The following is a 17,499-nucleotide window of genomic DNA, read 5'->3' as shown; positions in this document are numbered from 1 at the left end:
TTTCAATAAGACGTGTATAAGGGAAATAGGAAAGCGTGCTGTAACATGCCCCAGGACGCTCTCAGTGAAATATCTTGGAAGTGAAGTCACTGTTATCTAAGCATTTGTGGCAGCCAAATTTCTCACCAACAAGTCCCGCAAACAGTAATTTAAATGAATCACCGGTTAATCTCTTTATACTTCCTCCTTTTCTTTCAATGGTGGTGTCCCTAGGATAATTTAAGGCCTAAAGAGGAAGACAAGATCTCAATTTAGGACCTCACCTAAAAGCAGCCTGGTGTTGAAAATGCAAGGAATGAAACCAATGGTTTTGAAGTGAAGCAGGGCTACACCTGTTGATAAATGTATTGGTAGAGAGGAAAAGATTAATAACACCAGTGTGGTACCTAGTGCTAAGGAGGATCGGGAGGGTGATGTAACAAGAGACTTCACACTTGGACCAACCTTTCCTGTTGCGTATAATGCTTTAAAATATAGTCCCAGACCTTCCTTTCCCCAGAGGGTCATATCCTGGAGATACCCAGAAGGGTACCAACCCTGGTCTCTGTGTGCTAGCTTTGGTGTTTGGTTCTGGTGCTAGTGTGTGCTATGAAGGTCACAGCTGAAGAACATTAACTAGGCATCCTTGTGTCTGCAGGTAAAGTCTCTGTCTGATTGCTGGAAGCAATCCACAAGTCAGCAAAGCCACAGTGGGGGAATACCCCAGAAGCCCCGATGCAAGGACTGCAAGGGAATTGCTTGGGAAATTTCAACTTCTGTTGGGCAATTTCCCTCTGGCCAGGATTTTCTGCTTTTGCCTGCAGTGGGAATTGTTTCAGGCGGGATGGAAAATTTTGACAGACCAGCCAAAAGTCCGCTGACTTTGGTGGGACCAGAAAATCCCTGCCTGCGTCTGAAAACTTCCGAAACCAATTTAAAGTCGGAGCCTTCATATGATTCCAACTCACTTAGCAGAATACTGTACTTGCCCAGGAAAAGTTAGAAGGATTAAAGAAGATTCTAGCTCCTGGGTAAGTAAATGACTGATTCCCTTGATCCCCCACCCCCACTGGGCCCTCAGACCAGACCCCACCACACCCCAACCCTTCCACTGGACCCCCTGACTAGCCCCCCCCCCACCAACCCTCAACCCTGCTGACCACCTGACCCCACCCACACCCTGACTACCTCAGGCTAACCCCCCTGACCACCTGACCCCCCCCATACCCCTGAATCCCCGACCACCCAATACCCCCACCCGCTACTACACTCCCATCTCTCAACTACTGCCCACACCCCTTCCTGACCATCCAACCCCCCGCCCCCCTCCGACTCTCTCATTACATGGCTCATGATTCCAATTTGGAAACCCATGCATTTGTGTACGGCAGACCTATAACAAGTGCCATACTTTCAAAAGGGATGTTATAAAGCAGACAATCGGCGTCCTTAACCAATACTTCTGCTGGCTGGACTGCCCTGGAGGAGACCTGCTGTCCTCAGCTGAGCATTTCTCAAGATTTGTGGTTGTATGCTACACACTGCACAACCTTGTCTTTGGAGGGTGCAGCCCTTGCCACCACCTATCAGGCAAGAAACTGTGAAACAGGAACATGAGAAGGAGGAAACAAAGAAACACAGAGGTGAAACAGAAAGAAGATGAGAGGCTGTAAGCATGCAACAGTGCTAAGTGTGTGAGGATGAAGTACAACATATGAATGGCAGGGATAGGAACATAGGACCTAGGAACAGGAGTAGGCCATTTGCCCCTTAAAGCCAGCTCTGCCATTCGATAAGATCATGGCTGATCCAATTGTGGTCTCAGCTTCACTTTGCCATCTGCCCCCCATAACCCTTGACTCCCTTGTCTATCAAAAATCAATCTAAATCAGCCTTGAATAAATTCAATGACCCAACCTCCATTGCTTTCACAGCCCAATGACCCTTTGAGAGAAAAAATTCTCCTCATCTCCATCTTAAAATGGAGACCTTTTTTTTTTAAACTGTGTCCAGATGACACAGAATGATCAGGATGAGTCCTGATTGATAATGTTGATTAGGTTTGGGGGGATGGTGTAGTGAATTTGAGCAGTGGATGAGGCTAGTGGTGTACTTGGTAGGACGTACTATTTAAGGATAAACTCACTGACCTTGACAACTCATGTGAGATCATTAGTTCTTTCTGCAATCCATTCAAGTTCTTACAGTTATTCTCCTGACGTTGGCCTCCGCAGCTATCTCTTACCACTGTCTTCTGAGCATGTGTCTGGAGGGCCTCCTGCCCCATTGAGGATGTAGGACATCCTTCTCCTCCCTTCTGCCTCTGCCACCAAGACCTTCAGTGCAGTGTCTTGAAAACCTTGATGCCCGCTCGCTACTATGGTCAGTCGTTGATAAATCTTCCACCGCACACTTTTGAAAATGCTCCCAGCACCTATTCCAGCCATAATGCACCTCCCCTTTAAGAGGTGCAGGCTGACTTTAAGTAGCTCTTATGGTTTTGAGTCCCCTGCCGATGTGTGTCGCTAATAAATAGTGATAACTGGCTGCATGCAGGCATCATGGAAAGCTGCCATCCTACCTGTGTCGCAAGTACAGGTTAATCACCCATCATGATCCCTGCAGCTGTTTTCATGGAGTTATCCCATTTAACCCACCCAGGCATATTCAATACTGACGCTGGATGACAACTCTACCATATTATGGTTCTACCACACTTTACCAGTTAAAGATGAAAATGCATTGAGTGCTGGCTGAGCAAAATAATTGTACGATGAGTAACAGATATTCTACGGGGAACTGTCTCAGGGTGAACAATATCAAGGTGGTCAATAGAAACGATACAAGGACATCCTCAAAAAGAGCCTTTCCAATTGCATTGCAGACCAATTCTCTTGGGAAAACACTGCAGACAACCGACCCATGTGGAGGCAAGCACTGAAACCTGATCCAATATGTTTTGAGAACCACATATGCCAAACTCTCAACATCTGACATGCTCGGAGGTGGTGCAGCTGCAGAAACTCCCCTAAGCACCAACAACAACAACATGATCTGCCAGTTTTGTGGACATCTATGGTGATTCCGCATCTAACTCTTCAGTGATGAGAGGACCCACAGAAGACAATGAAATCACTTCAGCTTGGACATACTCGAACAACGAGAAGTCTACCTCTACTGAGCTGTATGTGTGTTATGGGAATGTTGTTCACTGGGGAAATGCAATACTGATTCCACCATTAAGTTCTTACCCTTCCTAATCCAGGAGTCGCCAACGTTTTTTACCTGATGAACCTTTTTTAAAAAAATTGCCTAAAATAAAAACTAGTGGGAGCCACAAGAAGAGAATTCAGTCCTTCTAAAGCAAACGTCTGGCAAATTGCCTAGTGTCTGTGAAGAATGCATAATTTCCATATATAATTAATAAAATACATGTATTGCATTTATATATCAATAGAAAAACTCAAAATTAAAACTGACCTAACTCTGAAATATCGCGTTTTTTGACATTTTTTGCATATTTTTGATTTTTCCTTCATAGAACCATAGAACACTACAGCACAGAAAAACAGGCCATTCGGCCCTTCTAGTCTGTGCCGAAATATTATTCCGCTAGTCCCATTGACCTGCACCTAGTCCATAACCCTCCAGACCTCTCCCATCCATGTATCTATCTAATTTATTCTTAAAACTTAAGAGTGAGCCCGCATTTACCACGTCAGATGGTAGCTCGTTCCACACTCTCACCACTCTCTGAGTGAAGAAGTTCCCCCTAATGTTCCCCCTGAACCTTTCCCCTTTCACCCTAAAGCCATGTCCTCTCGTGTTTATTTCTCCTAATCTAAGTGGAAAGAGCCTACTCGCATTTACTCTGTCTATACCCCTCATAATTTTGTAAACTTCTATCATATCTCCCCTCATTCTTCTACGCTCCAAGGAATAAAGTCCTAACCTGTTTAATCTTTCCCTGTAACTCAACTCCCTAAGACCCAGCAACATCCTAGTAAATCTTCTCTGCACTCTCTCAATCTTACTGATATCCTTCCTGTAGTTAGGCGACCAGAACTGCACACAATACTCCAAAGTTGGCCTCACCAATCTTATACAACCTCACCATAACATCCCAACTCCTATACTCAATACTTTGATTTATGAAGGCCAGTATGTCAAAAGCTTTCTTTACAACCTTGTCTACCTGTGACGCCACTTTCAGGGAATTATTATATATACATATCTCCAGTATATGCACATTTAGGTTTCAAGCATCAATGTGCATGAATTATGTATAAGCATGTTCAAAAAGAAAATTTTTAAAAATGGTAAACCATGTCAGTTTAATGGAAAAACAGCTGGTTTGACATTGAATAGAAAAGTAGTAAGAAATTTACACCTAAAACTGAAAGAATGATTTTTGTCCTTGTGTTTTTATAACAGATCTTGTAATAAATAGAATTAAAAGCAAAATACTGCAGATGCTGGAAATCTGGAATAAAAACAGAAAATGCTGGGAAAACTCAGCAGGTCTGGCAGCACCTGTGGAGAGAGAAACAGAGTTAACGTTTTGAGTCTGTATGGCTTTTCTTCAGAGCTGAAGAGAGGTAGAAATGGAATTACTTCTTTAACTATAATTTTGTCAGTAAAGTCACCCTTCAAACAAACTTTAAATGAGGATGTGTAGAATTAAGACCTTTTTTTGTCTATTGATTCTCATGATTCAAAAAAAGCTTCTAATGGCACATTCAGAATAAATTATTACCTCAGCTATATTAGAAGCAATAATGGTAGCAACTATAAAATCCTGTTCCTTGAACCAGATTGGGAGCCGTAATTAAGATGTTCACAAGTTGCATGTAGCTCCAGAGCCATGGTTTGCCGACCCCTGTCCTAATCCGTGAAAACTGACATAAGGCAACAATATATGTGTCCCAATATATTGTCTCTTAGCCAGGTGTGATCTGGGTCTAGTCAGCAAAGAGCTTCCCTTTGGAATCCGTCCTCCAGCTGAGCTGATACTTAAGTCTGATTGTTTCAACACGTACTCACTCTGGCACGCACAAACCCAACACAACGATTAAGCATTTCTAATTGAGACGGGAACTCCCTAAAAGTATTGCTCAATTTCTCTACTTCTGTTCTGCGACTATAAGAACACAGCATCCGACCAACGAGGTTCCAGTTCCTATGAATAATACAGCTGTCCAGAGGTGTTGAAGTTTACTCAGTGTGTGAGAGAAGCTATCTGGAGTATCACTTCTGCCGAGACCACATCTTAGAAAATCATGGCAGCGCTATCCTCAACATATCTGATCATGGGTAAGTCGTTGGTGGTTAGTATTAGAATCATAGCAGCATGGAATGATACAGCACAGAAAGAAGACCTTCAGTCTATTGTGACTGTGCCAGCACTTTGAAAGAGCTACCCAGTTAGTCCCATTCTCCTACCTCTTTCCCCCATCATGACCTCTCAGACTCCTCAAACTTGTTAAGCTCCATATCATTGTGGTGGGGGTATTGGGGGTTGTGGCGGGTTGGGGGGGGTGGCATTGAGAGTTGTGATGGACGACCTCTTGTCATTCTGTGTGTAATGTTGCCCGCTAACTCCAGGCTCTCAACCGTCAGATACTCGGGAAGCGCACCCCCAACACCTTTGCACAGGCTTAAGATGGAGGTGAGTGCTCTTTTTGCATCAACCCAGTCATCGCAAGCAAATTGCCTTGACATCAAGGCGCCTGTCATTAGGGTTAGGGACTACACAGCAAAGTGTCAGCCATTCCTCAGTGGATAATATTCTCATTTTAGAAAAGTTGAAGCCTCACTCCTGACAGTTACAACATAGAAGGAGGCCATTCGGCCCATGTCTGTGCTGGCTCTCTGCAAGAACAATTCACCTAGTGACACTAATGCCTTTTCCCCGTAGCCCTGCAAATTTTTTCTTTTCAGATTATGATCCAATTCTCTTTTGAAAGCCACAGTGGAGTCTGCCTCCACCATACTCTCAGGCAGTACTTTCCAGAACCTAAACACCCATTGCACAAAAAAGCTTTTCCTTATGATGTCAGTGCTTCTTTTGTCAGTCACCTTAAATTGGTGCCCTCTGGTTCTCGATCCATTGTCCAATGGAAACAGTTTCTCCCTATCTACTCTGTTTCGGACCTGTCATGAATTTGAGTACTTCTTTCAAATCCTCACTTGAGCTCATACGCAGGCTGACACAGCAGGGCAGAGAGTATGCTGACTTATCAGAGTTTCTTTCTGATGAGGCATTAAACTGATACAAAGTCTGCCCTTTCAGGTGGGTGTAAAAGATCCCATGGCACTATTTGACGAGGAGCAGGGGAGTTCTCCCTGACGTCCTGGACAATATTTATACCTCCACCAACATCACTAAAATTAACTGATTTTGTCATTATCATTGCTGTTGGTGGGATCTTGCCGTGTGCAAATTGGCTGCCATATTTCCTACATTAGAAAAGTAACTGCACTTCAAAAGTACTACATTGGGCAGAATTTTCCGTGCCCGCTGGCGTTGGCCGTGCTCGGCGGCGTGAGCAGACAATATGGCGGGAAGGCCAGAAATCAATTTCATAATGTCGTGAAACCAGTTTGCGAAATTCCGCTCAGCCAGTCGATGGCAGGCTGCGTTACCTACCGTCAGATGTCAGGCACCCCATTGTAATACATCAGCAAATCATTATAAGGTCAGCCTGCCGGAATGGTTCCCCCCCACGCTGGAACATCTGACCACATCAGCGTGATTGTACGCCGATGTGATTCACAACAGCATATATAAGGCGTACACTTGGCGGGCTGCACTTTGAGGGGAACTCGGAGGTGAGTGCATAGTAACATTGCACAGCACTTGTGAAGACCGCCTGTTGGACTTCAATGTTGAGGTGGAAGGTCAAGGGCTGCCCCGCGGTTGAGGCAACTTGTGGGGGTGGGTGGGGCGGGGGGGGGGGGGGTGGGGGTGGGGGGGCAAGTGCTGCCCTGCAGTTGAGGCAACTTGGTGGGGTGGAAAGAGCTGCCCTGCGGTTGAAGGTAGTGCACAAGCACGTGCAGGGTAGGGATAGAGGGAAGCAGCCAGGCGTTAGGGAAACCTTGTATAAAGTAACCATTCCTCAGTAGCTGACAGTTCAGACGCAGCCACATTGTTATGCTTGGACAAAAATAAAAATACCTGGAAAAACTCAGCAGGTCTGACAGCATCTGTGGAGAGGAATACAGTTAACGTTTCGAATCCGTATGACTCTTCAACAGAAGTTATGCTTGGAGTCGGGCCTCTAGCTTATCTGCCCACTCAAGCAACACAGAGGCACGAAAGTGCCAGCAAGTGCTCCAGAGCTTCTCACCCCTCGGGCACAGACTGCAAACTAATGAGCGTTTTAATGGACTGCAGAACAGTTGGATGACTAGGCACGTTGTACAATCTCCTTGCTAAAGCTGGCCATGGAACAGTCACTGTGGAGGTGCTTACAGCCCTTGCAAAGTCATCACCCTGGTTTGGGCCAGTCTCCTACCTGGTTCAAGCTACCAGCACAGCCTTGCAGTGCGGGTTAGGAGAATGCCTGTGCCTGTGCTGAGAGTGGGCAGTCCAGTGGGCACTGCTGCCAGCAATCAGTCAGGTGGAGTGGAGCGGAGGTGGGTGGGGTTTCGGGCAGCTATGCATCATACTAAACTCTGGGCATCGTGGTGGCCAGCACTCTCCAGGATGCAATAAGGGGCCTTCAGGCTTAATCAAGAGAGGTTATTAGAACACCTAAGCTAACCCACGCATCTTTCTCTTTCATCCTGCAGGAGGAGTACATCAGGAGCCTGGAGCCTGGTGAACTAGCTGTATGCCTCGTGGCGTACAGAGAGTGAAGACAATGGAGAAGAGAGTGACGAAGGCACCTGGCTGCGCAGAGGGAGGAACAGCACCCTCAGGAAGAAGGGGAGGCTGGGACTCCTGCACACGCTGCTGAAGAACCACAGCGAGCCATTGCTGGTTGGTGCCTAGCTAGACCTAGGGTCTATAGACACTGCCTTTCATTCCTGAAGATGACCGAGAACCAGTTGCTGAAGACTGCTCATGTCTAGGGAACTGGTTTGTCATATCTGCCAGCTGCTGCAAGATTTGGTGCCACGGGGACATGGAGGGCACCCACTGCCAGTGGCTGTGAAAGTGACCGCGGTGCTCAATTTTTACACCAGTGGCTCCTTTCAAGGCTCCACTGGCGACCTCTGTGGGATATCATAAACCTCCACCCACAAAGGCATCCACGAGGTCACGGAAGCCACCTTTGCAAAGGCACACAACTTTGTATATTTTGCCTGGGATCAGGAAAGCCAGGATGCAAGAGTGATTGGATTCACCCAGCTCTCGGGTTTCCACAGGTGCAGGGTGCCATCGACTGCACACGCGTGGTGCTCAGATCTCCATCGCAACAAGCGGTCAACTATATCAACTGCAAGGGCTTCCATTCGCTGAATGTTCAGCTGGTGTGCGTCCACCTCAAATGCATCCTGCACGGTTTCCAGGGAGTGTCCACAACTCCTACATTCTTAGTCGGTCACAGATTCCTGACATCCTTCAGGGTCCACAGGTGTTGCAGTGATGGCTCCTTGGGGCAAGGACGTGCAGAGGACATGGCTGATGACACCTGTGCAGTGGCCTCAGACTGAACAGAACGAAGGAATAACGAGGTTCATGCTGCAACTTGCAACTTGGTGGAGCAAACCATTGGGATGCTGAAAATGAGGTTCTGGTGCCTGGACTGGCCTGGTGGAGCCCTACAATATTGTCCACAGAGGGTGTCACGCATTATCGTTGCCTGCTGCACCCTTTACAACCTGACGCTGTAACGGGGAGAGGAGCTGGCTGAGGTGGAGATGGAGGAGCTGGAGGTATCCTCCGATGAGGAGGGCGCCAACGGGAATGAGGGTGAGGAGGTCCTCGAAGGCGGCAATGACGGGGATGAGCCCTTCGCACTGGCCAGATGAGGCAGGCGCACTCAGGAGGCTCCCATAACTGCTAAATTTGTGGAGGATGACGACGACATGCAGTGGGGAGGCCCCATCGATCCTCACATTGCATCTGTGAACGTTTGACTCCAGCCTTGCTTATGGCTCCATTCATAACCTCTGTGAGAATGTTCCTGTCATGGGGACGCAGTGGACGCCCTCCAAGTCACTCGATTGCAGGAGGAGGAGGATGACGACACGCAGTGAGGACAATCCATAGATCTTCACATAGCCTCTGAGAATGTCTGACTCCTGTCTGGCCGAGGGCAGCTCGCTTGTGTTCTGTGATCAGGGTCATATCATGGAGATGCAGCCATGAAACTTTAAAAGCACCTGATCCTTTGTCCACCTTCAGCATCTGACCCCTTCAGGAGCACAGCATCACTGGTCACAGATGTTGACAAGATGGGGGCCAGCCCCTACTTAAAGGTGCTGAGAGCACACAGAGAGAATGAAGGGATTCTGTGATGCCTGCCCACGACATTCTGACAAGCACCATCGAGGTGCAGGCATCAGTAATGTTCCCAGGGAATGTGAAGCCGGCCCATCACTTTGGCCTGAAGGTTACACAAAACACAAAGAAGAGCCCCTGGTCTGAGACAACAGCTTTTATCTTGCGTAGAAAGGTTTCACATCTGAGTGACAAGATCACTACTCATCAGAACAAGGAACCATAGGCAGGGAGACATTCTTGAGAGTTTATTTACAATAGTAAACATTGTGTACAAGTGATTAATACCCATGCCCAGGCTGTGCAACTACATCTTCTTAACCCTGCTGCTACGTCTTGGTGCTCCCTGGACATCCACAGTGGAGGTGGAGGAGGCCTATTGAAGGCTACTGTCTGGCTGTGATGACCTTGGCATGCCAAGACCTGGAAGGCCCCAGCCTGCTTTCTGGGTCCTGCTGTGTGGCAGTGCCACCCTCCTCAACCTGTGGAGCTGGAGTACTGGGTTCACAGGAAGAGGGGATTTAGATGGGCTGGACACTCTTGGAGTCACCTGGGTGGATGGCCCCGGCGTGTCCACCTGCTGATCATCTTCCTTATGGGTGCCCAGGGGCCCCTGGCTGACTCCTTGAGGAGAAAGGGTAGTGGGAGTGAGATCGAGCTGCTCTGCACCCCTCTCACATGCACACTGTTGTAGGCCAACTATGGTGTCAGCGATGGAGTTCAGCCTGCGCAGCAGTGCAGGAGTGACGTCCTGGACCAAGGTTTCCATGGTGGCCATCATCCTACCAGTGTTGACCTCAGTGCATTGGCATGCTGGTGCTATCACATCAGCCTGAAGGTGGATGGACTCCTCCATTGTGCCTTGCAATCTGAGGAGTGCAATGGACATCCTTTCCTGATTTTCCCGAACTTTCCTTTGCAGCTTCAGCAACTGAGACATGACCGAGTGCAGAGGCTCGTCATCTGACTTGGACTCAGCAAATTTCTGGCCTTCAACAGTCCTCCAAATGCTGGACACCTAGGAAGCCTCTGCCTCCGTCTGCTGTGGATCAGAAAGTGTGATGTGCTCACCAGATTGTGATCCCGAGGCTACTCTGGTGTGCTGAGGTTCTGAAAGGCTACAGAAATTCAGTGCTTTCTTATGCTTAAATGGAGTGAAGGGGCCACGTTATTCTCAGTCCTCAAAACTGATTCAGACCTAGTTGATTGTAAGGTACACCCTGGCCAGAATTTGAATTTGTGGCAAGCATGGGGCTGGTGAGGCAATGGTGCTCATCTCGATTTGCTGATGTGAAGGGCTAGGACCATTTTAACTCTGAGGCCTAAGTTAAATACATCAGGCCTGGCACCCACCTGTAACCAGAATCAATGATATCAGGCAGATAGGTGGCAGTTGGACAAAAGCAGCAAGAGGCTGTAACCTGGGGACTTGTGGGAATTGTCCCTGGCAATTGGTAGGTCAGGAGGTGGGAATAGAGTCAGGAACAAAGGATCCCGGGACAGGGAAGGCCCAAGGATTCCTTTTGGGTTGCAGAAGAGCGCTCTTCCTGCCCCACTATGGAACCTTTTAAGAAATCTTAAACTTTGCTTACCTGGGCAACTTCCACCTCCTAACAGCTTCTCCTTGTACATCTAGCAGCGCCTCAGTTTTAAAATTCTCACCCTTGCTTTCAAATCTTTCCATGGCCTCACCCCCTCGCTATCTCTGTAAACTCCTGCAGCCCCTACAACCGCCTGAGATGTCTGCACTCCTCCAATTCTGGCATCTTGTGTTTCCCTAATTTTAATCTCTCCGCCATTGGTTGCCGTGCCTTCAGCTGCCTGGGCCCTAAAACAATGGCTTCAGTCTTCCCAACATTTAATAGGAAGAAATTTCTGCTCATGACAATTTAGGGACAATGGAGGTGGTGGTGAGATAGTGCTGGGTTGCTGTCAGTGTGTATGTGGAAAATGACATGTTTTCAGCTGATATCGCCAGATGACAGCATGTAGATGAGAAGTAGGAGGGGGCCAAGGATAGATTCTTGAGGTAATTATGCAGAAGGAAAGATAAGCCATTGCAGATGATTCTCTGGCTCTGGTTAAATAGATAAGAATGGAACCAGGTGAGTGCAGTCCCATACAGCTGGATGACGGTGGAGAGGTGTTGGAGGAGGACAATGTGGCCAAATGTATCAAAGGTTGCAGACAGGCGGAGGAGAGCGAGAAGGGAAAGTTTATCTTTTTGTCACAATCACATAGGATGCCATTTAGTGTCTTTGATAAGAGCCATTTTCGTACTGTGGCAGGGGCAGAAATTGATTGGAGAGATTCAAACATGGAGCTCTGGGAAAGATGGGCACAAATTTGGGAGGTGACAATACATTCAAGGACTTTGGAGAAGAAAGTTGGAGTTGAAGTGGTCGTTTGCAAGAGGTTAAGGTTTTTTTTGAGGAGAAAGGTGATGATGGCACATTTGAAGGAGAGGGGCTGGGGAGAAAGAATCGTAAACAATATCAGCTAACAGGGGAACCAGGAAGGGAAGTTGGGTGGTCAGTGGTTCAGTTGGAATAGGGTCAAGAGAGCAGAAGTATTGAAATATTGGGTCTCCTGGACAAGATGAGCTTTGAGAGGGAATAAAGGGGGAAATAAGAGAACATTTAAATTCAGGGCTAGAACAGGAGGGAGTCTTAGAGGAAGTTTGGCCTGGTGGGCTAGAGGAAGGGAGGAAAGCGGTAGAGGCAGCTGATCAGATGATCTCAATCTTAACGACAAGAAATCCATGAGCTCCATGTGCTTACTTTTGTAGATGAGGCTGGAAGAGACTGGGGGAAATGGGTTTAAGAAGACAGTTTGGAATAGAGAAAAGAAGCCCATGATCCTGAATATTGAAAATTTTTGCAGGCGAGAGCAGAACCTGATAGTGCTTTATGTGGTCCTGGTAGATCTAGAGGTTAATGTTCAAACTAGCACACCATATCTATTCAAGTCAAGTGAAAAGTTTAGGAACTGTGATAGGTTTATGGAAAAAAAATGGGAATGAGCGGCAGGGAGGGTCTATGACGTCTTATCATTGTGTGTCCTGAATGTGAGTCAATCTCATGCTGGGCACATTTTTTAACTAAAGCCCATTACATAAAGACCTAAATTAAGCAGTTGTTTATGGGGCAGCCTGGTACACAGCATTAAAATTGGGTGACTAAAATATCAAGGCGGCCACCTAATTGTTCTGCGCTTGTCTTTAACCAATTTGAAGGAATGCCTTGCAGCAAGTCCTAATCACCCATTACCACTTCACTTGCTGGCTCGTAGCCTGGCAGTGTTTCGATTAAAAATGTCTTATTTTTCTTTTCAAATCTCTCCGTATCATTGTAACCTCCTCCAGCCCTGTAGCCCTTGGAGATCTCTGCGCTCCTCCAATTCTAGGCTCTTGTATTTCCCTAATTTTCATTGCTCCACCATTGGTGCCAAGCCTTCAGCTGCTTAGCTCTGGGATTCCCTCTATACCTCTCCTCCTTCAAGGAACGTTTTGTCACCTGTGCTAAAATCTCCTCATGAAGCTTGGTGTCAAATTTTTGCATGATAATCACTCCTGTGAATTGCCTTGAGATGTTTTACTATGTAAATGGCTCTATATGAATGTAACTTGTTCTTGATGTCCATCATGCATCTGATTAGGAATTCGTGCCTTCATGATCATAATACAAGCTAGAGTTCCTCAGTCCAAAATGGTGGAATCAGTACCCAGTGACATATGATCTACAGTCCATATACTGTGACCAGGAAGATGATAGTTTTGGAATTGTGTATTTCATGTGAGATATGTTGGTGGTTATGTTATACATGAGGAGGCTCTGGTATTTACTGTGTGATTACCCTTGGCTCAAACTGTTTTTGTCTGTTGTCTAATGATAATTAATGATTATACATAGAGAGGCAGTAATTAAAGTCAATTTGGAGATGGGGGAAGCACGCCTGTTGATGAAACATTGAAACCAAAGCAACTTCCACATTGCATACTCAGCCAGGTAAAGTACAATTGGGCTGTCTTGATGATTGAGCAAATAACCTGGCTCATTAATGATGCCTGGAGGGCTGAGGTTCTTAAATCAGGGAACCATGCATATTAATACAAAAATGTGTAGGTAGACCCTAGCTGGATAAGCAGATGTGTTGATAAGCTCCATGGCTTTAGTTGGTTGCATTCTAGTCATACATTGGTACACACTGGGGATCCTTATTTTCTGACTCTAGCTAATCTGCATCTGAGCTCTCTGGCTTTGGATAAAAAAAGAAAGATTTGCATTTATATAGTGCTTTTCACAACTTCAGGATGTTGCAAAGCACTTTAGAGCCAATATAGTACTGTTGAAGGATAGTTGCTGCTATAATGTAGGAAACATGGCAGCCAATTTGAACACAGCAAGCTCCCACAACCAGCAATGAGGTAATAATCGGATAATCAATGCTGGTGGTGGGATTAATATTGTTTAATAGGTGGATATCTATTTACTGAATCAGGAAACCGAAAACATTCTGTGAGTCACAACTGCTTTATTGTTAAACCATAGTTCAGTACAAATACCTGTTTCCACTCTTCCCTTCTGGATCCTTGCTCTCTCCAGAAGCAAAACCCCCTTACTGGGGAAAAACCTAGTTCTTAAGTATAGGCTTCAGTGAGCATCACCTGCTCGTGATTCACTCTGAAGCTTGCCCTGGTTTACTCTTAAATGGACCTGCATTTCTAACATTGTCAGCCATGACACTGGAGAAATTTTTTTTACAGTTATCTTAAAAGGCAGACATGGCCTTCGTTTAACATCTCAACTAAATAGACACCACTTCTACCAGTGGAGCACCAACTCAGTACGGCATTGGGAGTGTCAACCTAGATGCTGTTCTCAAGTCTCTGGGGTGGGATTTGAATCCACAATCTTGTCACTCAGAAGCCTGGCAGAGTAGATAGGGAAAATCTGTTCCTGTTGGCGGAACCAGAAAACCAGAGGCACAGATTTAAGGTGATAGGCAAAAGAAGCAAACGCGACATGAGGAAAAACCTTTTTTACTCAGCAAATGTTAGGATCTGGAATACACTACCAGAGAGTGAAGTGGTGACAAATTCAATCAAGGTGTTCAAAAGAGAATTGGACAATTATCTGAAGGCTATGGGGAGGAGTGGGACTTGGTGAGTGGTTCTTACACAGAACCAGCATGGATCGATGGGCCAAATGGCCTCCTTCTGTATTGTAAGCATCATATGAATGAAGGTATATTTATGCAGAATTTTGTCAGGGTGATATTAAATGCATGGGGTAGATGATGTGCAGATGGACTGAGCTTGACAGGACCAGTTGCATTAGTCATGTACCTGTGATTTCTCCCCATGACAGGACAAAACTGAATGTCCCACACACCTTATTCATTTATTCAGCATTTATAATTGAAGGCTCTACATGATATAGAGAGTAAAGAGAAATGTGTGGGTGGTGTTGAGGGGATTCTCAAGGTGCTCAGTTGCACTTTGACGATAGATGGCAAGCCCGGAGGACCAGCTGGTCTTATCCCATCCACTGTGCCCCTAGGTATGTTCATGCCCCTCTCAGTGAGCAGTGCCAGGTTAAATCGGCTGATGGTGCTGGAAGATTAAAATGTCCTTGTTAACAAAAAGATATTCTGCTTCAGGCAACAGACTGATCAACAATTGCTCGAAAAAGGACCTGAAGGGATATTTCTGAGTAATCAAATGTTTCTTTTTCTTACAGTGAGCTATTTTGGGAAGTTAATGAATCAATTTATAATCACGAGTGATAACTGCAAACCTTTTTTCTACTTGCAAAACAATGGGTTCTGCATCGGTGAGTAGTTATTAGTTACAAAAGAAAAAATTGTATTTATGTATTGCCCTTCACACCTCAAGATGTCCCAAAGTACTTTATGGCCAACAGAGTACTTTTTCAAGTGTGATCATTTGTAATGTAGGAAATGTCATAGCCAAATTATGCACAGCAAGCTCCCACTAATAGCAACGAAGTAAAGATCAACTAACCTGTTTAGTGATGTTGGTTGAGGGATAAATATCACCCAGAATCCCCAGGGAGATCTCACTTGCTCTTCTTCTAAATAGTGTCTCGGGATCTTTTAAGCCCACCTGAGAGTGCAGAATGGGCCACGATTTAATTACGTCTCATCCGAAAGACGGCACCTCCAGCAGTGCAGCACTCTCTCAGCAATGTGCTGGAGTGTCAGCCCGGATTGTGTGTTCAAGCTTCTGGAGTCAAAGATGAACCCATGAGTTTCTAACTTGAAGGCGAGTCAAAACCAGGCTCCGGCTGCTCTTGTGGATTGGCATCACATACAGTCTCTAACATTTCTAGCCTTTTCACAAGATTCTAGAATTACTTAACTAGAACATGGCTGTTTTAAACTCTAGACATATCCCTGAAAAGCCCTGATGGTGTCAAAACCTTGGCCGTCACTTTGCACTGAAACTCTCTGAACTCGTGTAACTGGAGCATGTTGTGAGAGTATAGGGAAAACGCATATTTCTCAGTAGCTCTTAGTCATGGGGATGGGTCTTCCTGCAGTGCACAGACATCAAAAACAATTTTCTTTTATGAGGTGTCAAATTTCAATCAATAATTGCTGCACAGAGAAGAAGAGGCTGTGAAAATGGGCAGGAAATTCAGAGAGATGACCAGCTTGCAACATTTCCCCCCTGTACCGCTCCCCCATTAAACTCGGGGCCATGGATTTAAGTTAATTATGTGGCAATAACCCAATCACCTTTACCCAATGTGGTCGCCAACCCTTCAATAACATCCTGCATGGAACGTCCAGGAATTGCGAAACATTTACCCATTGCCACTGATACCAGTTTAACATAACATCTCACCATGTCTCCCCACAACCATCTGCAAACCCTCAAGAGAAAAATATTCACTGGCTCTTGTTGTGCATCTTAACTGATCAAATATAAAATGAATCTTATGTGCTCCCTACATTTCAGGTTATGACCACTGTGACATGGATCAAGTTCTTCGAATAAAACAGTGTTCGGGGTCTGTAAACTGCAAACTTGCACCTGCGAATTTGCACTGTGGATGTATTAGAAGAAACAGTGCCATTGTACCAGAATATTCTGATTTGTCAAAACGGTGCAGAGGTAATAATAAGGAGTCATAAATTATACCTCTGTATTAGGTAATGTAGTGTTCAGCTGTTGTTTCTGTTTGTGATCTTTCTTGAGTATTGTGGGGTGAATGGAGAATGAGTGGGGATTGGGTAGAGTGGCTAAAGGAGTTTCTAGCATATTTAAGGTCTCACTTCAACTCAGCTCCCTTCATAGGCAGGGTCATTGAATATTTTTAAGGCTGAGTTAGATGGATTCTTGATTGGCTAGGAAGTCAAATGTTATAGGGGACAGACAGGAAATTAGAGCTGAGGCCACAATCAGATCCGCCACGATCTTAATCAAATAGCGGAACAGGCTCGAATGGTCTACTCCAGCTCCTAATTCTTATGTTTGTATTAGGCCATTTGTACATGATGGGGTAGGAAATCGGGTTATGCCACCAGTTCACGAAGGCCCTCCCAATGGGCTTTTAAATCCCCTGAGTCAATCCAGTTTTAGAAGCAAAAAAAAAAGCATTTCCACGAAAAGCTCCATGGAGAGTTAACTGGGCGCAGCTGAGATTCTGCTGAGTGTGTTTCAAATCTCCGAATTTGCATCTGCTGCAGTCAGTTTATTGGAAGCGATGTGGTGTTGGTGAAACGGTGAGAGTGAAAATGGGATGGGGAGGTCAAAGTGGCATTACATGAACTTGGTTTGCGTTTATTCACGAGGCTCCTGCTTAGTTTTAGTGCAAGTTCTGGTTGAGTTGGCCAGAAAAATATAAGCGGCTGTAAAAGCAGTGGCACTTAGGAACAGCAAATGGGCATTTGTTCTCCCCTGTCCACCACTGCCCCAGTATTGAGCGCAAACAGAGGCCTATAGGGACGAATGTTACACCCACTGAACCCATTTCACATCCCTTTCTTTTGAGCTCTCAATTCACCAGAACTTACCTGCAGCCAGATGTGCATCACTCCAC

At 45.8% G+C, this 17,499-nt stretch overlaps 1 protein-coding gene across 1 annotated transcript in view; it reads left to right on the top strand.

Moving 5' to 3' along the window:
* The first annotated feature begins 5,155 nt into the window (after window positions 1–5,155).
* LOC144668994 (adhesion G protein-coupled receptor E3-like) overlaps window positions 5,156–17,499 on the top strand; it is a 49,070-nt gene continuing 36,726 nt past the window's right edge. Inside the window, exons 1-3 of the mRNA XM_078531534.1 lie at window positions 5,156–5,292; window positions 15,172–15,264; window positions 16,416–16,571. Of these exons, the coding sequence (XP_078387660.1) occupies window positions 5,259–5,292; window positions 15,172–15,264; window positions 16,416–16,571 (283 nt within the window). The 5' untranslated portion in view covers window positions 5,156–5,258. The remainder of the gene's footprint in view (window positions 5,293–15,171; window positions 15,265–16,415; window positions 16,572–17,499) is intronic.

The sequence above is a fragment of the Cetorhinus maximus genome, chromosome 28 (assembly GCF_964194155.1).
Source record: "Cetorhinus maximus chromosome 28, sCetMax3.hap1.1, whole genome shotgun sequence".
Classification (NCBI taxonomy): Eukaryota; Metazoa; Chordata; class Chondrichthyes; order Lamniformes; family Cetorhinidae; genus Cetorhinus; species Cetorhinus maximus.
The sequence above is the reverse complement of the archived record's forward strand: the minus strand, read 5'-3'. Positions and strand labels throughout refer to the sequence as shown.